A 27,611-nucleotide genomic window follows, 5' to 3' on the forward strand; every position below is an offset into this window, starting at 1 on the left:
CTGCCACATTGCCTGTAGAAGCAGCATGAAAGGTGTCACTGGGTGTCAAGTGGTGGTTCCACCAAGCTCTTGTCTACCTCTGGGTTTTTCACAAGTTTCCTCCTTTGCCTGAGATCTTTGTCATTTGTTGGCCCAGTTCCTTTAAGTTCAGCCTCAGTGTTATCTCAAACTAAAGCAGCCCTTCCGCCCGATACTCTCAATGATAGCATCCTGTTTGCAGTCTTCACTGACTGGCCATTGCCTAGATTACCACATACTTACTTTTTTGAATATTGTCTTCTCCCCTCAAGATGTCAGTTCTACAAAAGGCAGAGATCTATTGTTTTGGCCACGGTTGGATCCCTAGTGCCTCAAACAGTGCCTGGCATAATATGAGCATGCCACAAATGTTCGTTGAATGAATAAGTAAGTTTTCCGTGTTCAGAATCAATCACCAGCTGTTCCCCCCAAATGCTGGCTGGAGTCAGCCTCAGGCCTTGCTGATCAACTCGTGGACTGGATGGTGAAGAGGGCAGCTCACAGCCAATGCTTAGGGGTGGCTGCCTGGCCCAGCCATGGTCCACCAGCATGTGAGGAAGTACAGAAGCACAGAGAGCAATAGAAATGAGTTTTTATTTGTAAAAAGTTACAAAATGGTATTGTACAAAAATAAAGTCTGTAGAGAACTTTGGTTGTATAACACAAACAACTGAGACAGATCAGAGAAGTTAGAGCTTCAAAGAAGTGCACTCCTTACGGAACCAGATGGTAATCACAACGATAAAGAAAAATCACAAACTTTACCCTTTGGTGGATCTGGTGGAGCAATCTGCTTCCACTGGAACCCACCTGTGGTGTGTAGGTGACGCTGGGAACGAGACAACACCCATGGAACCCTCAGCCCGGTTGGGCAGGTATTCTCCACGGGGCGCAGGGGACGGAGGTTGGAACCTGGGAACGTCAGACACAGACACCACATCTGCCAGGACTCTCTGGACTGGACAGATGAACCTGGGACTACATGCAAGTTGTGCCAGAAAGCTGGGGTTGTCACCGTTTTGAGCAGAGGATGGCGACGGAGAAGCCCTTTTCCTCTATGTCCCAGTCACGCAGGGGAGCAGAAAGGACACAATGATGCAGAACTTGGGTCTTTTAGGGGTAGGGGGAGGGGATATCTAGTAACTGCCACTTCTTGGTTACTTGGTAAAGTGAACACGGTTATTTGAGGGAGGCCAGTAGGTCATTTAATTGATTAATCTGTCCTACTTTTATGGCTACTAAAGTAGTGATAGATTGTCTCCTGGGTAAACGTCCCTTTTATGACATGTTTAACAAGGCCCAGTGCATCGCCCACATGATGGCTGCCAGACAAGTCCACGACTGGGGACCCACAGGACGAGAGTGTGAGGCTTCTCTGTGTATGCCGTGGCCAGGCACCTCTTCCTCCTCGTCCTTCTCAGCCACCTTCTCCCCAGGGAGTCATCAAGTGAACGGGTGCAGCACGTCTTGACCCCAGGGGCTTGGAGAGGGTCAGAGACCCACCTTCTGGCAGGCCATAGGTGTGCCCCTGGCTGCACTGGGCAGGTGCATGTCTCTCAGGAAGACGGTGGCTGGGCAAGGATGGAGGGAGACACTGCAAACAACTTGGCTGCCTGACAGTCCTTTACTTTTAGTCAGGACTACGGACTGAAAGGAACTTGACCTTTCATACCTATGGTTATGCCTATTATAGACAGATAGCTGTGGAGGGGAAGAAGAGCTTCAGTATGACCGTGATGGAGGGGTGAAGGGCAGGGGACAACTGCCCACAGCCTCTGCACACGCTCCTGGAAAGGAGGCCGGTTAGAGGTGCTCCTTCTGAGATCCGAAAGAATCCATAAGTTAAAAGAGGGAAAAATGCCGACATCTGGAGAAACTAAAAGAGGGATTTTTCTTAAAAAGGTAAAGTAAGTGATTTTTGCCTAGCCAAAAAAAAAAAAAAAAAAATTACTTTGAAAAGTATGGACCCTTGTTCCCAATTGAAATTTCCTTTTGTCACCCCTCTTTGCATTTTGCGAGCACATATACTTTGGCACCTTTGAAAAGAAACTTTAATAAATAAGGGGGAAAAAAATAGAGAGAAACTCATTAGTGAACTGTAATAAATAACAATAACTTAAATCTCAATAAATATCTTCTCTATATTTCTGTATCTGAAACAGATGCATTGCATCGAGTAGCTTCTCTGGTCACTGGTGACCACGCATAAACGGAGCTGGGTATGTAACATCCGTCTCTCTGTAAACCGACAGGCCCCGGGGTGGGGGTGTGGGGGTCTCCCTGTCCTGGGGCAGCTGGGGGCCTTGCCCGTTTGCTCTCCTACAAGAATGCTGCCGAAAACCACAACTTGCTTCCTGTTTCCAAGGACATAAAGGAAATACCTTCAGGTTTGCTTTTAATCTCCAGGACAGCTTTTTTGGTTCCTAGCCAACTTCTTCCCACCCTGCACACCATGTTCAGAATCAATCCAGCTGTTCCCCCAAGCGCTGGTTGGCGTAAACCTCAGGCCTCAGCTTTCCAATTCAAAGATTAGGATCTTTTGTGTCTCTGCTTTTTTTTTTTTTTTTTCCTCCCCACTCTCCAGGGTATGACTCCATTGAGTGACAGAAAAATAAACCTTTCTGACTTTCAGCAGTAAAACGTAATGACAAGGAGTGACACCAGGATTATCATTTCCCTGGTGTCTTCAGACACGTGAAAACAAACCACAGGAGATACACTGGTTTGGTTCTTCGAGTGCATCCGCAACTGCCACCATGATGGGCGATGGTGGACTGTATCAGATGACGCAATGACAACAGCCAAACAGGGACACCAGCCCTGAGCATCTGGAGAACCCAGATGGCCGTCTTCTCTCTCCTATCCAGTTTTCTGTAGCTGGACCTCTCTCTACCAGGCTCCCACGATGGATGGCTGCCTTCTTCCTCCTCCTCCTCCTCCTCCTCCACTTCCACCTCCGCCTCCTTTTCCTTGGTCCTCATCTTCCGCTCTGGGCAAACATTTCCTGGGAACCTTGGTCCCTTTCTTTGCACTGTAGCAGGAATGCAATACACAGCAGTCTCTGGAGCCCGAGTCAGATACATCCACACCTTTTAGCGGAATGCTTTCTTAGAATATGGTAAACCAGGTTATCGTCTAAAAATGACAGGTCGTCATCGAAGGCGATGGGTCTGCAACACGCCTGCCCTACCTTGTCACTCGCGAGCCTTCTATTTCTGGATAAGTTTTTGAGTATTTTGTCATACATTGTCTCAGCTGCATCGCACGAACCACTGCAGTACCGAAAAATCAGTTCCTCCTTGGTTTCATAGCCCAGACCCAAGTCAGTGACATTTAAATGGATGGCGGTTAAGACACAACCCCGATTTTTGCCCCTCTGGCCTCTCCGACCTTTGCCTCTGGAATTCTCGGGGTTGGCGGCTGCGGCCTGTCGATTCCGCTCTCGTCTAGGAAGCACTGCCATTTGTTTATCTGGTGACCTCTTCAGTCTTTTAATGGTGGCTTGAATAAAATCCATGACATCATCAAACTGATCAGGATAGTCCTCTGGCATATTGGCTGTTCAACAATAAAACAGAAAATGTCACATGAGACAACTGTGATCATCACAGGCCACCACAAAGTTAAACAGTTGTAGCGGATGTCATTTCCAACCCCTTTGGGACTTGTGTATAGGTTTTAGAGATATTTTTGTCCAAATCTTGTACCTGTCAATTTTATTTCTTCAATTCATGGCAACCTTTCAAACTAAGGAGCCAAAATAAATTGGCTTTTTGATAAGAAGAGATCAGAGGAATTCTGATGTCCATGATCCATGGACCAAACTTTGAGAAACACTGACTTGGATGATAACCAGTTATAGCTTCCAACTCTGTTACTTGGATGTGGAATACTGAGTGCTTGTCCCTGACCCTCTGTGTATGAGTGGGACAGGAGCCATTCTGACGGAACACAGAACTGGGACTCAATTCTATTTTAGAACTTCCTTTAAAAAAGGATTAAAGAATAGAAAAACAACTTATATTTTACTCACAAAGAGATTGGTTTGCTCTTCCTTTGAATGGCATGACTTTTATTAAAAAAAAAAAAAAGTACAATGATGTAGATTCATCACAGCAATAAAGGAGACCAGAGGCTGTTTGGGGATGGGCACAGCCCCATTCCTAGGGATGAGGCCACATCTCTGCTGCAGGCTGTCCCAGGGCTCTCACCTTCTGGCTGCAAGGAGGACAATAACTATGCCCTTTAGGGAGATCCCATGGGGAAGGTGAGAGGGCACTAAGATGTCTGGGACCTCTGGTGAAAGTCTGAATTTGCAAACTCTTGTTATCTGAATATTTCAGAATTTGTTTTGGCCAACTGAATAAAAGAAAAGTAAGTACTGGAGCAATGTAATACATTCTAAAATAAAAGCAAATCAAACTCCTATTCATTAGGTACAAGGCCTTTTATGGTCTCTCTATCCCATTTTCAGGCAACTTGTAATGTTTAGGGTTATAAGTGGCTTAGTAAAATACACCTCAAGAAAGGTGTTAGTAAGAAAGGTTTTTTTTTTTTTTGCCAAGATTATGCTAAAACACAGAAAGATTACATTGTGCCTTTCCTACTTCAAATTATTCTATCGTAAGCCTAAGCTATCTTCTGGTGGAATGAAATGGCTCAGAATGACATACTTAGGCAATCTTAAACATTTATAAAGACCAAATATAAGAACTGTTCTGAGTATTGTGTGTCACCCCCAGTATGGAACTGGGGTATTTCTGCACATAATGCCTATTAAAGTTTGAGGTCACTACACACGAGCTGGATCCATAACTCAGCCATTTAAGATTAAAAGTGAGACATTGTGAGCTCAAAAGAATAAATAAATGAAATAAAACTAACCTATTTAATTATTAAAGCAGCAGGTATCCTACTGTGTAAAATAAAATCTAGCTAAGGTGCCTTAGCCATATATATGTGTGTGTGTGTGGTTAAGGCGCCTTAACCAGATACACATATTTGATACATAATAATGAAAAGATTAGGGATTGGAATCTGTGAAGATGTTGTTGCTTGATATCTGCACAGAGGCACAAAACTGTTTCCACTCTGGCTGAAGCCACAGTGGCTTCTGAACTCTTGTCTCCCATGCACCCTACCCACATCCCCCTTTCTATCTATTTTGCACCCAGGGGGATACTCTAAAAAGGTTCATTCAGATCATCTCCTTCCTCCTTTCAGAACTCTCCACACTCCCTTTTTCTCCTGGAGTAAAAGCCCAAGTCCTCACTGGCTTAAAAGCTTACCTGACCTGGCCACCTCCTCTGCCCCTAGCTTTGACTATCTCTGGCCTCATTTCAACTTCTCTGCTTACCCCCTTCCCTCTGGCTACCTTGGTTCGCTGGCTGAGCTTCCAGCACGGGCTTTTCAATCTTGGCACGGCTGACATTTTGGACTGGATCACTCTCTGTCACGGGAGGCTGTCCTCTGCCTTGTAGGATGTCAAGGTGCCTCCCTGGCCTCTACTCAGGAGACTCCAGGAGCATCCCCCAACCTCTACCCCATCCTGCTCATGACAAACTAAAACGTCTCTAGATGTGGTCAAATGTTCCCTGGGTTCTAAATCATTCGGACTGAGAACCACAGCTCAAACACAAATGGGGACTTAGGTCTTTTGCAGACTGTTTCTTCTCTACCAGGGCCACTAGAACTACTTGTTCCACTGTGCAACACCCACATCTCCTTCACGTTTTTGCTCAAATGTTATGACTCAACAAGTCCCACCCTGAACCCCTGGCTTAAAAGCAGTCCCTCCGGAACCCCTAGTCCCCATGCCCTGTCCCCCTCCAGCCCCACCATAATAATCCTTGTGTTCCAACACATTATCCAACTGAAGGTCTCAGGTGTGTTATTCATTGTCTTCTCTGATAGCAGGCCAACTCCAAGAGGCAGGACTTGTGTCTGGCTTCTTTACCGATGGATCACAAACAAGGGCTAGCAATACGATCTGGTCCCCGGAGGCCCTGCTAACTGTTTGTTTAATGAATCAATCACTTTCTCAGGGTGGGGGGAAGAGTTCTTAGTTTTTCAAGGGGACTTCCACTGAGTACTGTATCTTTGAAATGAAAGGCTCCAAAATAAATAGCCCACAGCACTTGGGAAACCTGGGATGTCCTGCATGACACAGTTGTCTCCCATCCGAGAGTGAAGGACCATCTACAAACCCACCTTCCTCACCAACCCCCTGCAACCCTAAAGTTCAGCTGCACATGCCCACCTCATCCCGGGGCTTCAAAAGACTCCCGGGAGTCCTTTCTCAAGGGGCCTGCCAGAGTAGGGGAGCATTCCCAATTCCTCATTTCCTAACTGGTCTTCCTTAGGAAGTTTTCTTAAAAAGAGCAACAATAAAAACAACAAAAAAATCCTTAAACTTGATTTAAAAAAAAACTATCTTTAAAAATAAGCTGCTTATGCTATTTGTGGTTTATTTCAATAATAAACTATAAAAGAGAAAATAAATATGTGTGTCTGTATGTATTTGTAAAAATAAATATTTGCTTGTGATAGTAAAAAAAAATGCTTGTATGGAAAAACAAACTTCTAAAAGGAATATATTTGAGGTGATCAATCAAAATACAAAGGAGTCTTTAAATTGAAAAAAAAAAATAAGACTATGTTTTATAAAGAACTCACACCATGAGGTCCAGGCTCTAGTCAAGAATTCCTGAATAGATCATTAACTTAGGAACCTGGGAATATTGAGCGCTATGATCGATTAACAATCAACTGAAGATTAATCAGAAATGAGGATAAAATATTACTAAAATTTCAACCTAAGCTAATGGCAAAACATTCAAGAAATAAAATTTCAAGTTACCTTGGTTTAAGACTCAAACATTGATGTTGTATGATTTTATATGGTTAGTTATAAAAATGTTCTAATATTTTCAATGTTCTTAAAAATTTTTCCAGACACTGTAATTGCCTGGCTTTATTTATGAGATAAAATACAGAATGCCAAGTTAAATTTGAATTTCAGGTAAATAGTGAATATAATTTTAATAGAAGTAGTTCCAAATATCATGTGGGACACATACTGCAATATTTGGAATATGTTTACACTATATGAGGAAGTCCAGTGCCCTTTTGCGTATTTTAAATTCCACTTGGCTTCCCCATGTGTAGAATGTGAATGCACAAACTACTTAAGATTGTAGATGGTGTGGTAAGAGATCACTAACCCTGAGTTAAAAGCCTTCCAAGGGGTGGGGAGTATAAACCAAAATAAATTTTTCCAAAGCCATACTGTGTACCACACCAAGAGTGAACCTCATGTAAACTATGGATTGTCATGTCAACATAGGTTCATGGACTGTAGCAGATGTATTGCTCAGGTGTGGATCATCATCACAGGGGAGGCTGTGCCTGTGTGGGGGCAGGAGGTGTATGGGAAATCTCTGTACTTTCCTCTCCAGTTTCAATAAACTTCAAACTGCTCTAAAAAGTAAAGTTAAAAAAAAAATGGGGGTGGTGGTGGATGTGCTTCCTGTCACCTGGGAGGCATGAGGATAATATTCTACTTGTTAAACTGAAGGTTGTAGCTACTGAGAACTCCTCCCTTTGATGGGAAATCTCCCTCCTCACCTTGTTGCTAATGTAGAGACATTATTTAAGCTCCAAGTTTAGCCTGCAGGTAAGGCTTATGGAGTTGAAGGAGTTTTTGCCCCCGGCATATTCTTGAAAAATAGAACAAAAATATTTATACAGAAAATCTTACATCAATATGAATTCTGAAAACCAGGAATGGGTGACATTGTATTTTCCAAACCACAAAGCAAATAGTACTGTCTCCTCCAATTTCAGGCCTTTTGATGCCATTGAATTCATTCAAAGGAAGAACCTCAATTTGTCAATGCTGGGCACTTGAGGACATTAGGGGGCATATGCCTCTGGAGTGGGTGCTGGGCAGTCCTCACTGAGCCTGTTCTTAAGAATTTCACAGAAGCCTTTAGCCCAGCCCAGGCAAGTAACTCCCCATCATGAACCAAAAAGCCCGCAGTTGCCTCAATCTCCCAGGAATTCACTGAACTGAGGGGGAAAATAAGGGTTTGGGGGTTTGGATCAGTTTTCTAAGTTGAAGTTTAAGGCCTGTCACTCTTCTTCATCCAACAAAGGGTGTGGCAGAGTGTCAAATTCACAAACAGCTCTCACTAAGATTAACTTGGTTCCTAAAATACTTGCAAACCACAAGAGAAGAGTATCCTTAAAACAAACAGGTGGATCAAATGTTTGCTCATTTCCCAGACACACCTGGAGGACAGATCTTGGAAAACATGTCCATCTCAAAGCTGAAGTTTTTGAAAAATCGAAACGCTTAAATGAACTTAAGTCATCCTTCAGATTGCAACCAAATATTTTGGCATTATTCTATTCGAAATATTTTCACTTTGATGTGTCCCTTTATATAAACAGTGCTATTCAAACAAATGAAACCCAACTGGGACACTACTCTGGGAATAAACCTCATTGCAGAGACGTTGCCTTTCTTCATTATGGGGAAAATAAAGTAGTAATGTCACGTTAGGAACAAAGGACTGGAATAGTGACTGTTTTGTAAAGTTAATTGAGATTTTATAGAAACAGTGGTGAGGGCTCCAAGTACTTCCTACAAGATCTAAACCAAAAATGACATAATTTGAAACATTATCTTGATTAAGCTGGCATTGGTGGACAAAGGATTCTCCTAAAATGTCAGATTTCTCTTAACAACAGTTTAGGTTAACCATACTTTAATGAGAAGATCATTTTTATACTCATGGCTGGGCTGTCCTTCTTATCCTGGCTAGGCTGAGAATACAAGCTGGCCTTCAGCCTTGGTACACAACCTGTGGGTCTGAGAGAGAAGCAGCACAAGGTTGTCCACAAAGCATGAGGCTGTGCCTCCTCATCAGCATGGAGTGGACTCTGAGGATGGAGGGGAAAGCCTCTGAGGCTGTGAGGAGTCCAGGAAAGAGGGGGGACCCGATCCAGGTCTCATAGTGCCTCTACCCAAGTGGGAGGAGGGGTGGGAGATCTTCCAGGCTAGGTTTGATATTTGCCAAGTCAGTTTTGGCTGGATGCAGGATGCTGGAGAAGGCACAGATGTCTCGTCCTCTGGGTAGAGGACCTCCTCTCTACTCCACTATAGAGCTTCTGGCTTCTGTGACATGCTGAGGTTTAGCCAGGCCACACAGGTGACAGGTATGTCTAGACTACGTGCCTGGATGCCCTCACTCAGGGCAGAGCCCAGTTCTGGGATGGGACTGTACTTTGGGTAAGAGGCCACGGAATGATGTACCTGGGGCTGTCCAAGTGCCGGAGGGTCCATTCTGACATGCAGAGCCTCCCAAGACAGGGGGAAGATGGAAACTTCCTGGGGGTGGGAGATATTTAATCTGATATTCTTTGCCTGCCTGTATTACAGGTAAAGTACAAATTGCCATGTAGGCCAAGTATCTGAAAAATAGGATCCCTTTCTCAATCTACACACACACACACACACACACACACACACACACACACACACACACACGTACACATACATATACATAGAGATGTTTACACAAAGACACATGCACATTCATTTATATTTATAGGAAAAGAAAAGATCAGCCAAGGATTTATATAACTTCTCAAGAATGACTATTTCTCTTTGTAGTAATCGATCTTTCTTTTGATAAAATATAAAAATTTTCTTTCACTAATTTTCAAATATTAGTATAAGAATGGCATGGTTGGGTTACTTTTAAAAGTACATTTCAAAACTTCATCAATATCTGAAATAATTAATAGCTTTCATGAAGCACTTAAAAATATTATTGATAGAAAGGGAGAGTGCAGCTACACAGCCCTAAGTCTAAACCTACAAACAGCTCTGGAAAGACTGAGGGAGGAGTAAACTTTATCTTTTTACAGAACTGAAAGCTGAGGCTCAGAAAATCAATACTTGCCCAGGGGCATGTGGCTGGGGACTAGCTCAAGCTAGTTTTAGTGCCCCAGAAGGCCTTTTTGTTTTTAAGTAAAAATTCTACTGTTGTGTAGCTTTTTGAGTCCTGTGGCAAAGGGTCAGTTACTTTGAGACAAGTACAAGATATTTTGATTTCACCTCACCGATTTACCCAACTCAGAACAGAAAGGGAGAAATACAAGTCTGGTTGAAAAATTCAGTATGAACTTAGGTACATTCGGTAGATCCCAAAGTTGGTTTGCCGTGGGCCACAGAATACAGCTAATAGTCTCTGAAAAAGAAAAAGCCATGCCATTCAGGGGCATCTCTCCCACATCCTGGATCCTGCATATCACTCTAAGGCCCATCTGGCCATTTCCCAGTCAAAACCGGAACACCAGCAGCCAGCAGCGGGCAGATTCAGACAGACAGGCCCATCTCCGGAAGCTCCTCGTGCTCAGTCTGGCACCAAATAAGGAGGCTCTTGCTGCAGAGTTGGAGAAGATAGAACCCCCGGAATTCCAGGCCTGGGTCAGTCCCTGACCAGCCGCGTGACCTTAGACTAGTCACTTAACCCTTCTGAGGTCAACTTGACCTCCTCTGGGGCCTTTCCTTGCTCTGAACCCCTAAGATGTGGGCAGTCCAAACGCTGGCTGCAAAGCAATGTTAGACCTTGGTTTCTAGCCACCTTTGGCAGGGAGCAACATTCCGCTCTAGCCACCACATCAAGGGTCCCATGAAGCCCCCACAGGAGATATTTTAGGGATCTAGCATACTAACCTGTTCAGTTTACTTGTAGGCTCAATCGGCTATATTTGAAACAATCATTGCAAATCCTTTCTCAAATCATAAAATCATGTCCTGTCCTATTAATTTGTGTAGAAAGGACCCCAAACTTGCATCTGAAAATACCCAGATTACAGTATGAATAATTCTTTAATTTTTTTTAATTGTAGATGGACATGATACCTTTTTTTAATTTTTATTTTTATGCAGTGCTGAGGATCAGACCCAGTGCTAGGCAACTGCTCTACCACTGAGCCACAACCCCAGCCCCATGAATAATTCTTAAACCTCAGTTTCCATCTTCAGAAGCAGAGTTGGATCCAATATCCTCTCAGAGGACATGATTACACTCACATGCCACAATTCCTTCAGTCTCCATCATCCAAAGTCAAACACTAACCTCACCTTTTCTTAAAAATCTCAATTTTACTCATTTTTGGTTTTGCTGCTAAAACTGTGTTTAGTTTACTCCCAAATCACAACTATTAGGCAAGAATCGCCTACTGCAATGACATAACACAGAGGGTAAGAGCCCACAGCTTGTCCTAGGAGGCCATGTATGGGCTGCTTATTTGACCTTCAGGGACCTCTGAAACGTGCAGCATGAATCCATGAGAATGTTCCAATTCCCTGAAAAAAACTTGCAAAGTTTTGTTGTCTATTACTATTAAAAAGTGATGATTTTATCACGTAGTTGAACTACTTAAACAAAAAGGCCTCTACTTCACTAGGCCTTGAATGCTAACACATCTCACATCATGCATGACCACCACAATTAATCTACTGTTAGACAGACCGTCCTGGCCATAGTCAACTCTTGGGTTAACTCAAGAGGGGTCCACAGCATCTATTTTCCTAAAACAGTCACAATTCAGGCAATTTACAAAGTCACTGTGACCTTTTCCAGAGCCACCAGTACATTCTCTCCATGACCAGTGGTTTGTTGACAGTAAGGCATGACATTGGTTTATTTGAAAACTATTTGCGTTGTAAAAACACCAGTGTTTTGTTGTTTTAAAAAAGCATTTCTGGATTCTCTCAAGGCAGAAGGAAAAGAAGAACTAGAATGCAAACCACTTCAGTTTATAGAAAAATGGAACCAGGGTAACATTTTTAAAAGTCACTTTGCCCACCAAAATTTCCATTTTTATCTACCATTTCCACCAACTTTAATCAACATGGCACACACTTACTATTATACTATATTTTGAACTGTGGCCTATAACTCAACTAAGTGAACTTGCAAGAAATGGTACAGGAAATTACTTCATGAATATAAATAGCAAAAACAAAACAAAAAAAACCCAACTCACTTAACAGTAATTTCATTATTCATATCCCAATTGTTCTGATTTCTGTGTATGTGGTCCATACTTTTATTATAGTTATACTAATGATTTTACAGTAATACAGAATGGCTCCCAGGGGGGAAAATGCCCATTCTCCTACTTTTAAATCAGGAAAACACCCAGTAGGGTGTCCATTTGTAAGCTAATCCATGAACACCTGGTGTGAGCTAAAAGCACTCCACAGCCAGCCATAAACACCCCACAGTAACAAGCCCACACCAGGAGCTCTGCTACTGCCCTTATAAAAACTTAACAGGGAAGGGCGAGAAATTACCCAGTAAAATTAAATGCACAAAAGTCACCGTGATAAATAACCCCTGTGGTGTTATCGGAGGCGGGTGAATGTGTGTGTGGCAGGGGACTCCAAGGAACCTGGTGGAAAATGTGCTTTTCCTGTCACACACAGCACTGGCCCCAGCTTGAAAGGCCACAGGATACCCTTCAAGTCTATACTCGGTTTCCCTTTGCCATTCCCAGGGCACAATAAGATCAGGGGATAAAAAGAAGGCCGAGGGCCTTTGGGACTTGGACAAGATAACAGGAAAAGTAAGAGGATGAAAAACATCTTCTCTATCATTTGAATATGTTTGACAGAGGGGCTTTCTATCCCAAGCAAATGAATTTACTAGAATCTCAAGGACGTCACACAATCAGATATGGTTATCATTCTGAGGCAACTACCTTTGCAAAACCCCTGTGCCTGCTTTTTCTCCTTGCTGACTTTTTGATGCCATCAAAAAAGTCACATTGGAATGTTCTGAGCTGGCAGGAAGTGACTTTGTGGGGGTAGTGAAAAGTGAGTACAGGATTCAGCGGGCTCTGGTTCAGGGTGGTTAAACTGCTTCACCTGGAAGCCTCAATCTCTCTATCTCAAAACAGGAACAGTCACACCTGCACCTCAGGTCAAGATCAATATAAGAAAAACTGAGCATGCAACACATGTTGAGTACGCCCCAGGGAGATCACAGTGTGATCATTGTTTGGCACAAAGAGCAACCATATCTGGACAAAGCAAGATTCTCCCAAAGGGGATCCAGACCTGGGTCTCTTTTCAGCCTAGCATATTCTATAGTGGAGAGACTCTCTATCCAGGACCTGAATTCCCTGGCATGGTGGTCTGTGGGCAGATGGATCAGGCCAGTCTTGGGACTGCCTTTTCTGGGTCTCTAGAAATGTCTGAGAATAAAGTACATAAACATCAACAGATCAACCGATTCCCATGATTGATATTTTTCTGACTTCAAACTGAAGTACTGTGCGACCCTCTGGGCACATGTGAAGTCTTCCTGCAATGCCTGTGGGTAGTTTTAAGGGAACCAGTGTCTATGTCCTCAACTTCTACATGTGCTTTCTTTAAACTGGGCCCAAGAATGCTCCTGATGCTGGCTCTCCGTCCCTGCATCCCCTTATCCAGTTCTCCTTGTACCTTGCTGCAGGAGGCATGGTTCTCACCATGGAAATCTCACTTTCCTCTGGGCTCCTGAACGAGGGGTGAACACCCTCCGTGCTACACAAAGACACTCAGGCATATAGGCTCCTTGGGAGCCAGCGACATCAGGCACTTTCTGATGCGAGGCCACAGCATTGTGAACATAGCATAGCATCCCAGTGATATTCCTAAATCTAATCATGTAGAAATAATTAGAAGAATCCTAGTTATAGGACTGTCCAGGAAACAGCTGGCAAGAAAGCCTACATTTTTTAAAAAAATGTCAATGTCGTGGGAAGAAAAAGGCTTGAGAATTAACTTCAGATTAAAGAACAAAGAGGCAGGTAATCAAATGCAATTTAAGATCCTGGGTTTAAAAATAAATAAATAGAGAACACTATTGTCACAATTAGAGAGATCCGAATGTGCACTATTAGATAAATGTTATATTGGTGTTAAACTTCCTGAGACTGATAACTGAATTGTGCTTAGGTAAGACATTGTCCTTATTCTGAGGAGATACATGTGAAGTATTGAATGTTATCATGTTTTCGATGAATTCTCAAGTGATTCCAAAAAAAAAAAAATGAGGCAAATACTACATAGAGGTCAATCTTAGTGAAGGGTGTGTGATGTTCGTTGTTCTAGGGACACTTACTAGCAGACAGGCCAGAAGAATAAACCAAGAAATACTGATGCAGCTGGCTCTGCCTTCATCCTGGCTTGGCTCTCCTATCTGCTTATCGTCGGTCTGTCCACCTATTCATCTTACAATTAGGAAGTTGAGCCTGCTATGATGCGTGTGCATTAACAGGTGTACTTGTATTGAAAATGAAGTCAGATATGTTCTGACCAAAAAGCCAATTTATTTGGGTTCCTTAGTTTGAGCATTTGCTCTGAATTGAAGAAGGGAAATTGGTAGGTGGACAGTGTGGACAAAAAGATATTTAAGGCCTATACACAATCCCTGAAGGGGTTGGGAATGACATTTACACAACTATGTAAACTTCTGATGAAAAAAATTTTAGATTTCAACTTAAAGCTGTGCAGTAGATTTTAATATCTTTAGTGTCAGGTTTGCAGGTAAAAAGGTTTGAAGACCATGATTCTAAAGCTATGGCTTTCCACCTCAGTTGTCTTATTAAAGTCACACGAGAGTGGGTTTTGCCTCTATCGAGTTAGCTACAGTGACTAGGCTCTCATGGTGACACATACCGTTTATGCAAACTGAATCCTGTCCCCACCAGGCAATCGCTCTGGCGCTTGTGTGGTCACGTTTGGTCTCCACATTAATGTCCCCTGCCCCTGGGCAGAATGGGAGTGATCTGAGAACCAGTATTTGCCACAGTATTTCCTCCCAAGGGCTGTCTGTCTGCCTGTCAGCCACTTGAGACTTTGCTTCGTCATGGAGAGTCAGGGAGCCTTCTTAATTGCAAAACCATCAGTATTACAGGAATTCTTAAAGAAATCCAAATTACTTTTCTTAAAGCCTCCTGATCTGGGCTCTGAAGTAGCTATTAATAATACAGTCTAGGCCTACTCTGGTTCCAGTGGATATGGAAAAAGGGACCTAAAGGAAATTTAATATTCTTTCTTCTCCTTTGTACTAGCTTGATCAGTTTTTTTTTCGGGAAATCTGTGTTTTAGAGTTAGTGAATATATTTTCAGCAAGTCAAATGTCTGTGTTTTCTTAATCTATGAATCTGGATGCACAGTCTGTTTTAATCCAAAATAGACTGCCTTTGGGACTAGACATGTGAGGCTTGAACTCTGGCTTCACCACTTACTAGATTTGTGACCTTGGACAATTCTTTAGACCTCACTTCTTTACCTGTGAAATGGAGATAATTTTGTTCAGTCGAGCTCAAATTTACTCAATTTAGGATGAGATATAAACCTATTTGTTCAAAACCGATTTAACCATGTGGATATTTAAGAGGTGCTGTGGCACTAATATAATGAGTTTTTACTTGCAGCTATTCACTTACTTGAGGGTTGACTCAATTGTGCCTATGCCTAGAAGCTTTTGAAAAAGAAAACAATACTGAAAAACAAAAAAATAGACCTATGCCAAAGACCCCACTTGTGAGCATGTGCGATACGCCCCACTTAACATTTACTGCAAGACCATCTCTGTTCAGAGGTTCTTTCTCCACTGAGAGAGCAAAGAGAGCAAACCCTTTCTTTTCCTGGATTTCACAGCACCATATAATCACCTGTCAAGATACCTAACAGTTTCCATGACTTTTCAGTACCTCTCCCAGTACCTGGACATTGGTCTGTCCTTGTAGCTGACACCTACACCTTCCCCATATCATGGTCACAAATTTCCCCATTCTGCTCCTTAGTCTGGAATGTACCCTTGTCCTTTCTTCTCTCAATATCCATCTTTCAAGTACCTGTTCAAATTTTCCCTGCTTTTGATTTCAAAACCCAGTGATCTCATTCCTAGGAATTCTTGACTTCGACTATCGCAAACCCCTCAGGATAGACACATCTGTCTGTCTGACTGACAATGTCTACCCATTTACCCATCCACCCATCTGCCTATCTATAGTTTACAACTCAATCACAAGCTATTCAAGCTCAACATGTTGCCTTTTTGATGCTGCCCAGCACCCAGCACATGAAAGATATTTAATAATTGCTTCTTGATTGGGCTCATGTGATTAATTAAAGAATAAGTATTTTCATCAAGTGAAGGCTGTGGGGGCTAAATTAAAATAAGAGCAAAAGAATATTAGGAAGGAAAAAGATCAGATACCTTTCATTTTTTGTCAACTAAAGCAGATTCATTGGAGCATCTTGTTTAGGCTGCTGGGCTAGCAAAATGTTCCAAGACTGGCCAATTCAAAATGAGCCTTCAGTGCATTTCTCTAAATAGCAATGATTTGAAAATAGGTCTCCAAACTGGGGCCAGAGGGAGGTGCTGGTCTCAGATCTCAGTAAGTGATCAGTGCCTCCTAAGAGTCTGGTGTGCAGTTTCTTTCTAGAGACCCTTTCCAAGCGGCAGAGCCCCTTTCCAGCTTATGTAATTAGTAGAGCATTTGTTCCCCCACACAGTCCCAAAGCAATGGGAAGCAACGATGAGTGGTGTTTATTTATTCAGAATTCTGCATCTTATAACATTGAATTTGAAAGATTAAGACATATCCAGCACCAGAAGCTTCCTCAGCTATGTGGTGGGCTGATCATTTACTAGAAGCTCTTCCTTTCCCTTGGTTTAGGAAACATTTTAAATTCCATGTCCAGTTGGGATCAATTAAAACTGAAATGCTACTGGGTGTGGTGGCACACACCTGTAATCCCAGCAGCTCAGGAGGCTGAGGCAGGAGGATTGTGAGTTAAAAATCAACCTCAGCAATAGCAAGGTGCTAAGAAACTCAGTGAGACCCTGTCTTTAAATAAAATACAAAATAGGGTTGGGGATGTGGCTCAGTGGCTGAGTGCCCCTGAGTTCAATCCCTTGTATCAAAAAAGCAAAAACTCAAAATCTGAAATGTTCCCTTTCAATATAGGTAGCCTCCAACTCACAGCCTGCCTATCACTTACATAGGAGGCTCTTACCCTGCCTGGCCCTGGGACAGGAGGGTCTCTCTCACATGAGCACGGGAGTCTGGTGGGAAGTAGGTGCGCTCTGCAACTGGGAAAGGGATGGAGCTGTGAAACCTGGGAAGGGCCAAGGACAGCTGACCCAGGGGCAGAATCTCAGGAAAGGCTGACCTGTCTATGTGCTGGCCAACCAACCCACAAACCAACCAACTAAGGGACCTAAAGTAGTCCCCAAATAGTTTGTACTACGTTGGACTGTGTGGAATTTCATCTTTCAGAGTGATGTCCTAGCAGAAGTGGTAACAGAAGGAGTTCATTAGGCACCTGGGGAGGGGCCACTGGAAGCAGGAGTGTGGCAAACAACAACTATGATATGGAGCACAAGCATTCCAAAGCAATAGCTCATTTAACACCCAGGCAAGTTTAACATTAGCCCAACTTTACAGATGAAGAGATGGAGTTTTAAGAGATGTTAAGTCTGGTTAAGTAGCAAGGCTGGGATACAAACTTCAGTCTGAGTTGAATGTGCTAACTTGTGTTCTTTCTTCGAACCCTCTGTGATCTCCTGTAGTTTATGGGATTTGTCACCCAGGACAGAGATTTCAACTGGTAACCTTGTGAATTATAGCTCACTTGCATCATGGTTTACAAGCCTGAGAACTTGACAGCTTGACTTAAAAGACTGTTTCTATAGGAGATTTCATGACCTGCTATGAAATTGGTGGTATACAATTCCATTGCGTTACAAGGAATTACCAGTAATTAGAATTTAACAAAGTAATGCTCAATGTCTCTTCTGGCTGGCTTCCAGTTGCATAAAAAAGTAAGCTCACTCAACCAGCCCAAGCTTTCTTTATGTTTGTTTCATGTGACCCACACATGTACATTTACTGGAAAGTGTGTTCCACAAGGGCAGGGACTTGTGTCTAGGTGTAACAAAGTAACCCCTGCACCTAGAGAGTACTTGGCACACACAGGCACACAGGAACTATTTGCTAAATGAATACGTGTGTTTAGATTGCAAAGTTTTAGAACCACATGTACTTTCAGCTTTCAGTTGTAAAACAGATCTAGAATTGAGATATGTAATAAAAATACAATGAAATAATGTTAAGAAACTCAGGATTCAGTCATCTAAAACCCTCCTTTCATAAAATGCATTTCGAAGATTTGGGGGAAACTCTGACCCCAGCTTCAGCAGTCCTGCCTCATGCCATCATGGACCTCTGGCCCCGTGGCCAAGTTGCTTTACCGTTTTAGGTCTCAGAACCAGAAACAGCTCCAATACTTTTATATGCTATGACATTTGTGAGTGTAGCCTTATAGATTCCTCACTCCTGCTCTAATCTCCCTTTGGTGATGATACTGGCAGAAAGGAAAACAAATGAACAAGGTAGCTAAAGAGAAAAGTCCTGGATCCCCAAAAGGCAAATCACAAGTCCTTGAGTTTATACAAGGTAGAAGTTGCTACAGGAGGCAGCCATGGACCATTTACTTGGGCAAGCAAGTTAGTCAGTTATGAATTCTATTTGGTTAGTTTATACTATGGAGAAACAGAATTCTGGATGTTTCATACAGAAAACAGAAATGGGTGTGTTCTGCTGGTTTGAATATGAACATAGAGGTCAGAGTCTTGTCCACTGATGATTTAGCATTGGTTTGGGAAACAGGAAGTAATCTCAGTCACACATCATGCTCTCCTGCCTAGGATTGGTAGGAGTAATGCTCATTTGCTTGCTCTGTGGCTGGTTGTGCTTAATATGAGCCCCAGATTGTCTTAGGGTATTGTCATGCTATAGTGACTAAACCCTGTCTGTGCACTAGACCCACCTGGGGAACATCAAAAAGTCCAGATGCCTGTCACACTCTAAAACAATTAAGTCAGAATCTCTTGAAGTGAGGTCTAGCATAGTCTTTAGTTCGCCATGTGATTCCCATCTTTTTTTTTTTTTTTTTTTTTAATCAGCCTCTTGCCAAAGGACTATTAGGACAGGAGCATGGAGACTAGGGGCAAATCTCTTAGCTACTGGCATTTTGAAGTGGAAAGCCTTCCCTCTATTGTACAGTGGTAAACTCTTCATCAGATGCCAAATCATGGAGTTAGTTGAAAGCACAGCCAGAACCAGGAGCCAGAATTTAATACGCTAGGTAGGGTTGGGGATGCAGTTTTGTGGTAAAGCACTTGCTTTCACTGTGTGAGGCCCTGGGTTTGATCTGCAGCTCTCCTTGTCTCCTGCTCTGAAGACAATGGCAGGAAGGGCATTTTAAATTTACTTTTTTATTGGAGACACTAAATTTGTGATTGAAATGAAAGCATTCTGAGATAAGTTTATGCATATAACTGACAGAAACACAAAATCGGTACTTGAATTTCAAGGAATCAGCCACTTCCTCTAATCCTAAGTCACTTCTGGAAGTCCTAATTTGACTTTTAATAAATGCACTATTTTTTAGTCTTTCTTGGAACTTGTGCAAGAAGATGTTTTTGTGGCTGTAATTAGGCATTAAAAAAAAAAAAGCATGTCACATGAGAGTTTTTTCCTAGCCCAAGGCCACCAGTTGTGTAGGTATGACCACAGTATATTTCAGATACAAAACAACTAGAGTGATAATTCTGAGGGGCAAGAGGAGTAGCTATTGTGACCTCCTGGCTACATACACTCACTATTGCTTTATTTTGGAGTTGTGTTAAAATTTCCATTGCCAACCTTCCTATCTACAGGCATCCCCAACAATGTCTGTAGCTTGTAATCTAGCATACCTCATTTTATGCAACAGATAAATTGCTGAAGAGTGGAAGGTAAATGATATCAAATCACAGTTGATATGTACTAATTGACTTGCCTCTAGAACGTTAATTTTTGAGAGGTAAATCGTTGACTTTCTAGTAAGAATGACCTGTTTTCTTCTTATAGAACTAGCACTGCATATGTGGTGTGAACTCCAGTTTCCCCTCCTAGTTCCAGCCTGCACTATTTACCCTTGTCTTTTTAGAACGGGAACTTTTCTGAACAGATTTTGACACTACCCAGATGCTTGCTCTGTAAATCCAGTCTCCTGTGTATTTTCTCTGTCTCTGGCTTAGTCTTGTGAAAACCTGAACTCTCCTTTGCAGGCGCAGTTTAGGATGAAAGTTCAACAGATTTCAAATTAAGGACAGCCAGGCACAGATAAAAAGGCTATGGAATGGGGAAAAAAATCAATGGGAGTGTGTATACATAATAGGGGAGGAGAGGAGAGGAGAGGAGAGGAGAGGAGAGGAGAGGAGAGGAGACAATTTGTGTTGGTGGTGGGTGGTGGTGGACAAATATTCATCTGTTCATCAGAATGATGAAGATACCACACTGGATACCCTCTGTGCTGAGCAAACCATCACTGTGTAATTTACGGGCAAGGAGTCTTTGGGCAGCAGCAGACAGCTACGCACCCCATCAGGCTTTGCTCACATATCCTTTGTGGTTGGCTTGGGGTGCGTGCATGCGGCAGGAAGGGGTGTCAGGGGGTCGGCTAGCGCCCCGCCCCGCGGGGAGGGAACGGTTCTTACAGTCACTGCTCAGCGCGAAGGGCGCGCGGCGGCGGCGGCCGAGGGAGCGGTCTTCGGCGGGCGCCTCGGGAGGCCTCTTACCGGCGGGCAGCGGGAAGGCGGACGCGGTGTGGAGCAGCACCAGGCAGACAGCCACGACATCCCATAACTTCATCTTAGAGTCCCGTCCGGCAGCTGCACCTGTGCGGGTGGGCGGGCGGCCGGGAGAGAACCACAGAAGGCAAGTTAGGCCAGGGCGCCAGGGCCCAGCGCTACTCGGGCGCCGCATCCCCGCCTGTCCCTGCGCCCCGCTCCAAACTTGTCACCGCCCTCCTCGGGCACCGCTGAACGCTGGCGTTTCCCTGGGCGTCCCGGGCCCTCATGACAAGTGCCGCGCTGGGTCCCTCTCCCAGATGTGTCCCGGGTGCAGCTTGCACTCGGGGTCCAGGACACAGCTGATCCTCTCCTCCGACATCGGGTTTCAGGGGTCAGATTTTTCGAGCAGGGCCGCTGTCCCCGCGCGTAAACCTCCAAACAGGGAGACGGGATTTCCGGCCTGTGCTATCTGCGGGCGCGGATAGGAGCCCCCCGCCCCCATTCTCTGAGGGCAATTAGGTAACTCCCACGCTGCGTGCTTGGCCTCGGTCTTTGAGCCCTTTCCTCCTGGCCTGGCAGCTCTCACTGGAAGCCAGCCCTTAAACTAAGCAAGCAACAACTCTTTCCCTTTGGGAATAAAATCAAGCGCCCCCCATCTGCCCCCACGGCGGGGCGGGGGGGGGGGGCTTGTGACCATCCTTCAAGGTAACTGGGAGCTGGCTGGATGCAAGCGCTCACCCCGCCCGCCGCCCACACTCAATCTTCCTACCTAAATAAATGTTTTGTCGCAGGAAAAAGTTAGTAGGCACTTGGAGACTTTTGGCCTGTATGAAAATATCTGGGTTAAATTACCTAACTTCCAAAGAATCAACTAGGCTTAAAATACCCGTTCCACCTTTTAAGGTTATGAACATTAAATAACACGTGAAAAGGTTCTGCGGGGCACAAAGTAAGCGCTCAATAAACGTTTTAGAGGAATTTGCCTTAAATCCTCCGTTGTATAAGCGAAAACTGCTTATTTTACTATTGCAGCTTTTCGAGATTCTGGCCAGAATCTCTACCCATCGGAGAGGGGTCGCTAGCTCTCTGGGCCACGCGACAGCACCAGAAGGCCCAGAATATGAGATCGCATGGGGGTGGGCGTCCGTTCTTAGCGAATGAACTCCTTTTGACTCTTCAGGCCTCATATTCCCAGAAAGGAGGTCCACAGGGTCCGGGAAAAACGCATTGTAAACTCGGGGCTGAGCCCCAACCATAGAGAAGTGCGGAGAGACGAGTCAACTCAGTATAAGGTGTTACCCTTCCCTTCCTAATCCCGGTGTTCTCTCCAGGGGACCACTGAGTGCAGAGAATTCTTAAGCTATGAGGTTCGTGCAGTAGATCATTCCCTATCCCTGTATTCCTCAATAAAACGAATTCTTCGGAAAACTTCCTTGAATTTTTTTCATGGGAGAGACATCTTACAGGTGAATGCAAAAACTTCATCATCCTTCCTTTCTATTAGTGTGCCCGCCCCTTCCAGGACACCCCCGCTCCCGAACCCGCCCGCGTCCCAATCTCTACCGAGAACTCCAGCCCCGGCCCCAGGAGAAGAGTTTAATTCCGGCCGCCACCTCCCACCGCTGCGGAGATGAAGGCATTTTCCATCCTTTGAGCGTCTGTTCTCCATGCAGCTGTTGAGCTCCAGGAGAGAGAGTGTGTGTGTGTGCGCGCGCGCGCGCGCGCGTTGGGGGGGGGGACTAAAAACTCAGACTTGCAGCACTTCTTGTTGTGTGGGCTGGCTGGCAAGCCCGGTAAAAAGCCCAGGCCCAGGAAAACTACCCGGCCGTGCAAAATGAGCTCAGAGAGGCGCTTTGGGAGACCTCCCAGCCTCTTGATTTCAACTCTGCCAGCTCCCGGGTGCGTGAGAAATGGCTGGCGCAGGGAGGCGCGGGGCTAATGCGCCATCCCAAATTGCGGTGCCCGCCAGCAGGAAGCCTCAGAGGCACCAGATTTCCCTTCCGCATTAAGAGGGTTTTTCTCCCCCCCCCACCCTTGGCTGGCGGAGGGCTTTTTAAATTGGATGTGGGGATCCTCGATTAGAAGTGTGGCGAAGATAGCAAAAGAAACAGTGGAATATTCTCCTCTCACTGAAGGACGCTCCCAGTTCCCGCCCTAGGGAGGGTGCCGCAAGCGCCCCGAAAGAGCCTGCTCCTCTCCCGGGACCTGGTGTATTTTTCCCTCTGAGTGCCGCGGGGGCTGGTTACGGTCGGAGCCCATATTTGCTGGGCGGCTGAATTGGGGCGGGGAAGTCTGGGGAATCCGCGCACAGGGCGGGACCTTCTTCTCAGAGTCCCTTTGGGCCCCACCCAGCGGCACCTCTTTTGTCACTCTTCCAAAACATCTACATCTGCCACATGTGTTTCCTCCGCGATCACCATCGGCCTTTGCAATGCGCGAGAACAGCTTCACTCGCCACGTGTGGGAACCAGGCTGCCTCCTGACCTCCACGCCGAGGTCGGCTCTGCCAGGTGACACGCCACACTGTCTTGTGATGAGCAGGCTCGACCAACTTTGGGTCCAGGACTGATGCACCCGGTGGGGCAAAAAGGGCGCGCCAGGGACGCCTGCACTGTGTGAGTTCCCTGGACTGGGACTTTGAGGAAGCCCAGGAATGCTGAAGGAGTGTCTATGCAAGAGGCCGCTAGTCGATTCTGAGTTCCCGGCACCAGGGGGCACCAGAAACCGCCCGAGTCCCGTAGTGCCCACGCGGCCGGGAGGCTGCGTTGTCATTTTAAGTAAAAAAATCGGAGAACCACCACTCCCTCTACAAACCTCCCCAAACCGAATTAGCCCGGGAACCTGTGGATGTCCCTACTGGCATCCCTGCTTCACCGTCTCCTACCCCTCCGTTCTCTCTCCCTAGTTTCGGTCTTCCCACTTCCACTCAGGTGGTTTCTTGGCAACCTGCTTTTCGACAACCCCTTCGCCTCGTCACCGAGACAGCTTTGCAGCGGGTGAGCGCTCCCGCCGCCAGTGCCCCCGCACTTTCTTGTGCTGGCAGGCTGGGAGGTTTGTTTGGGCTTTGCCTTCAAGATCCAGGTCTCAGGAAAGGAAAAAGGAGGCGGTGGAGCGGGAAAGGGGGGTTCGCTACAAACTCGGCGATTTTCTTTTGGGGTTAGAGACAGAAAATACTGAAAGCAATAGCTTTTCTTCATTGTGTCTAGTAACCTAAACCCATGGAGGACTTCTTCTCCTCTTAACCCCCCATAACTGCCTGGCCCAAGACAAGGGAAGGAAAAATAATGTGGGACTCTTTTAGCCAGCAAGCTGGGTGAGGGTTCCGAGAGCACTCGAATCTCTTGCAGGAGTGGGGTAAAGGACGCGGTGGGCTTCCTGCACTTGTCTAAAAGACGACACCTCCCCCGCCAAAACGAAGGCGCCGCGGTGAAACAGTGAGGGCTTGCTCCGGGCAGGAAAGAAACCCAGCGGATCCCACTTTGAGAGCTTTGTGGGAGGTATTCCGCGCGCGTGGGGGTGACATTGCATCTTTTCCTTGAAACACTCCAGTATTCAAAATGCGGGGGAAGAGTCTATCGCCCTCGAACATATCTACAGCAGGGGCTGGGAGAGTGTGTTTGCCCGCGCCAATGAGCACAAACGTGGCGAGCTCCGGGCTGGACAGCCCTCCCGGGGCGCGCGCAAAGGCTCTGCAGGCAGATTCTGCCACGGGCGGAAATCAGCGAGGCGCCAGGAGCCTGGAGGGAACCCGGTGAAAGTCCATTCCAGCCCGGGCGAAGGTTCCTTTTCACTGGCTGGGGCTGAAAACGGAACCTTCGCGGAGTCAAACCCCAGGTGGTGCAAAGTGGTGGAGCGAGGCACAGAGCACAGGAGGCACAGAGCACAGGAGGAAAAAAAGGTCATTAAAATAATCACCTCCGTGGCCTAGTGGAGACCTTGAGGAGCCCCAGGGTCTGCTCGAGATAGAGCCCTGAAGCCAGGAATATCCAAGGAGCCGCTCTCCTAACCTCAGCCGAGCGAGGGCATTAGGAAAGTGCAAGCAAATGGGCCCTGAAAAAGGCGTGGAATGTAGCTTTGGGAGACCTCCCCTCAGGAGGTGAGCCCTCTATTTTTACGTTCACGGGACCTTTGCAGCAGTCTTTCCCGAGGCCTGAGCTTTCTCTAGGAACAGACCAAAACAAGCTCAATAGTAAGTTACATTCCGGGCAATAGTAACATCTCTGCAGCTGCACTTCTGGAAAAGACATTTTGGCGACGGCGGGTTCCAAGATGACCCAAGCCCGGTTTGGTTCCGTGACGTGTCAGAGGAGCACCCTGGCAAGTTGGGAGGTTTACTTCCCCTTCCAGACATTTCGGGGTCCAGGGGCATCAGGGGCTCCATAGATCTTTGCCCACGTGGAAAAGGCATCCTGCCCCTCCGCAAGGCCAGCCTCTCTACCATTTAACTTCTCTCTTCTCGGTCCACCCAGAGCCTCGCCTCCCTCTAGTCTACTTTCCACTCTCACTGCACGCTCTGGGGTGCAAACGCGCCCTTTTGTCCTAGACACTCTGCACATCCAGCTGTGTCCGCTGGCGACGCAGACAGCATTCACCCTCTCCACCCAGACTTCCCCCACCCAACTTACCTCGGATCCGGTCTCCGCAGACCCCCAGGTGGACATTAACTCCAGGTGGACCGAGTCCCAGCCAGGACACCCATCCGGGCCGAGGGCAGGAGCGCGAAGCCCCGCCCAACAGGTCTGGGGCAAGAGTTCGAAATCCTGGGGTTGCGCGGGGCAGCGAGGGAACGCAGGAGGCGGCGGCCAAGGCTCCAGCCGCCGCCGCCGCCAGAAGGGCGAGGGCTGCCGACACCTCCTCCGTAGGTCTCCTGTACCCCCAGAAGCCGAAGTCTGAGCAGCCGCCCCCTCCTTGGGTGAGGGGTGACACGGCTGCGCGAGCGGCGCTCTTGGCTGGGGCTGCACCGGCCCCTGGCGCTGCGGGCCGCTCAGCGGCAGCCACCGCACTCTGCGCCTCCTCGGGGCGCAGTGGCTGGGAGTGTGAGACGGGCCTGTCTGATGCTGCCGCGGGAGCTGAGGTCTTGCCTGGAGATCCGAATGAGACACCACGTCAACCCGCGCGGGCAGTCCCTTGAAGACATGAGGGCGCCAGGAGCGCAGGCTGGTCGTCGGGAGCCCGGGCCTGGGGGCCGGTGTGGGGGAGGGGAGGCTCGGGGCCCGAAGAGGGGAGGGGTCGGGAGGCTGTGGCGGGCCTGGCGGTGGGGGAGGGAGAGGAGAACAGCGAGGAGGCGCTGGAGCTCGGAAGGCCAGGCGCTGGGTGCGAGTGGGTGACGCGAGGCGCCCCTCCCCGGGGTGCAGGGAGAGCGCTGAGCGCGTGGAGACGCCGCCGGGCTCGCGCCTTCTCCTCGCCGGGTAGATCCAGAGGAATGTGCGGAGCTCGGCTCGGAGCAACAGAAAGGGGCAATCCGAACTTGGCCGCCGCACCCGCGCCGGGCTTCGCCTCTGTGCCCCGCTCTGGGAGGAAGGGCGCTCTGCCTGGTGCAGGCTACACTAGGCTTTCCTCGCGCCTGTCGAAGACGTTCCTTCCCCCTCGGCGGTCTCGCCTTCTGTCTTTTCTGCAGGTAGAAGGCAGCGGCGAGACGAGGAGCTGTCTGCTGGAGTTCTCCTAGCACCAAGGAGGAGAGATGTGGAGCGGCCCAGGGAGGGAAGCCGAGTGTTTGCCAGGGGACGCTGCGAGTGGGGATGCATTTATAGGACTCTCACTTCGTGACGTGCCCTCCACTGGCTTTTCTGATTCGCTTTCTGACCTAAACACACATTAGTTTAGTCCCCATGCTAGGGCCAACACGGTCTCCAAATATCTGCTGGCTGAAGTCAGAGGCTTTGCATATCATGTATTACATGGCAGGCAATGAAGAAGGCTTCTGAGGCTGGCCGGCTCCTCAGTCCTAGGCTCCATTTTCATGCTGTTGTAATGTAATACCAGACATGGGGTAGGCACATACATTCAAAATCCCAATTCCAGAGGCGTAAGATCATTTTGTCAAGAAGAGGTCAGGGGAGGTTGGGCAAAACCTGCGTTTATCCAGATTTTCGAAAATGAGATGGAAAACCTAAGCCTGTGATCCCGTTGGGTGCTTAGTTTCCAGCGAGCAGAGACCCAGCCCCCATTTCAGAGCTCCGAGTGGGAGAGGTGAGACCTTTTCGGCATTCCTTTTGTTGGTTAGCTCACCACCAGAAGCAGCCAGGAGCCTTCCTTTGTAGAGGACAGGAGGAGGGCAAGTCCTTACACACCCTGTACATGGCTATAACCATAAATACGTTCCATTCACATGGAGCATGAAATTAGCTCCACCTTCAAAATAATGTACTAACTAGAGGATGTCTTTGCTAAGCAGAAACCTGTTTTCCGGAAGTGACTGGACCTGAATTCGGTTGGACTTCTTTTATTTTATTAGTTAGGAACCTGAAAAGTGTAAACAGGCTCAGTTTACATCCAGGTAACTTTTATTTTATGACTCACCCCCGTCGTTGGGGAGTATGTGTTCTTCAAGTAGCTCATGCAGACAATAGACAAGGGAAATGTGTGTGGCAGAGTGTGTGAGTGTGTGTGTAGGGGGGGATCACATTAAACTTCTTAAAAGTCAAAGATCAGCTACTTTGGAGGTTTGTCAGTGAAGCTAGTGTGGGTGGGAAATTGTTCTCATCAACAATACTGTGATAAAAGATGAAGTGGAGTGTAAGTCAAGTCATCCAAACATACCTTACTTGAAATCAGGAGGCTCTTTGCGCTGTTCTGTGGAATGCGACTTTTCCTTCTTTGACAGATCTATGGTAGCAGTGTAAATGGGTTTGGAAATGGGAGGACAGAACAAGCTTGATTTGCTCATTCCAA

General features: G+C 46.4%; 2 protein-coding genes across 22 annotated transcripts in view; one reads left to right on the forward strand and one right to left on the reverse strand.

The window, feature by feature from the left end:
- Positions 1 to 594: 594 nt before the first annotated feature.
- On the reverse strand, positions 595 to 25,478 carry Gdnf (glial cell derived neurotrophic factor). 2 transcript variants are annotated; one of them, XM_021726605.3, is made up of 3 exons: positions 25,346 to 25,478; positions 20,727 to 20,825; positions 595 to 3,576 (listed from the first exon to the last, which is right to left on the reverse strand). In XM_021726605.3, the coding sequence occupies exons 2-3, from the start codon at positions 20,797 to 20,799 to the stop codon at positions 3,092 to 3,094; spliced, it is 558 nt and encodes a 185-aa protein (XP_021582280.1). In that variant the 5' UTR covers positions 20,800 to 20,825; positions 25,346 to 25,478; the 3' UTR covers positions 595 to 3,091. The 2 variants fall into 2 exon arrangements, with proteins under 2 accessions (XP_021582280.1, XP_040128767.1); XM_040272833.2 differs by having other exon boundaries at positions 20,646 to 20,825.
- LOC144365574 (uncharacterized) overlaps positions 22,415 to 27,611 on the forward strand; it is a 38,941-nt gene continuing 33,744 nt past the window's right edge. For 9 of the 20 annotated variants that reach the window (XM_078017701.1, XM_078017703.1, XM_078017660.1 and 6 more), the window contains exons 1-3: positions 23,394 to 23,716; positions 24,068 to 25,037; positions 25,264 to 27,216. In XM_078017701.1, coding sequence (XP_077873827.1) covers positions 24,990 to 25,037; positions 25,264 to 25,851 — 636 coding nt within the window. In that variant the 5' untranslated portion in view covers positions 23,394 to 23,716; positions 24,068 to 24,989 and the 3' untranslated portion in view covers positions 25,852 to 27,216. Of the gene's footprint in view, positions 23,336 to 23,393; positions 23,717 to 24,067; positions 27,217 to 27,611 lie in introns of those variants that run through there. The other 11 variants (XM_078017683.1, XM_078017707.1, XM_078017650.1 and 8 more) reach the window with 10 other exon arrangements.

Source organism: Ictidomys tridecemlineatus, chromosome 1 (assembly GCF_052094955.1).
Source record: "Ictidomys tridecemlineatus isolate mIctTri1 chromosome 1, mIctTri1.hap1, whole genome shotgun sequence".
Lineage (NCBI taxonomy): Eukaryota > Metazoa > Chordata > Mammalia > Rodentia > Sciuridae > Ictidomys > Ictidomys tridecemlineatus.

What these genes read in the sequence shown, in the direction of transcription:
- Gdnf (XM_040272833.2), bottom strand. Translation starts at nt 20,799, where the DNA reads ATGAAGTTATGGGATGTCGTGGCTGTCTGCCTGGTGCTGCTCCACACC. An exon ending in CTTCGCGCTGAGCAGTGACT is followed by an intron (nt 3,577 to 20,645) that starts GTAAGAACCGTT and finishes ATTGTTGAACAG; the next exon opens with CCAATATGCCAGAGGACTAT.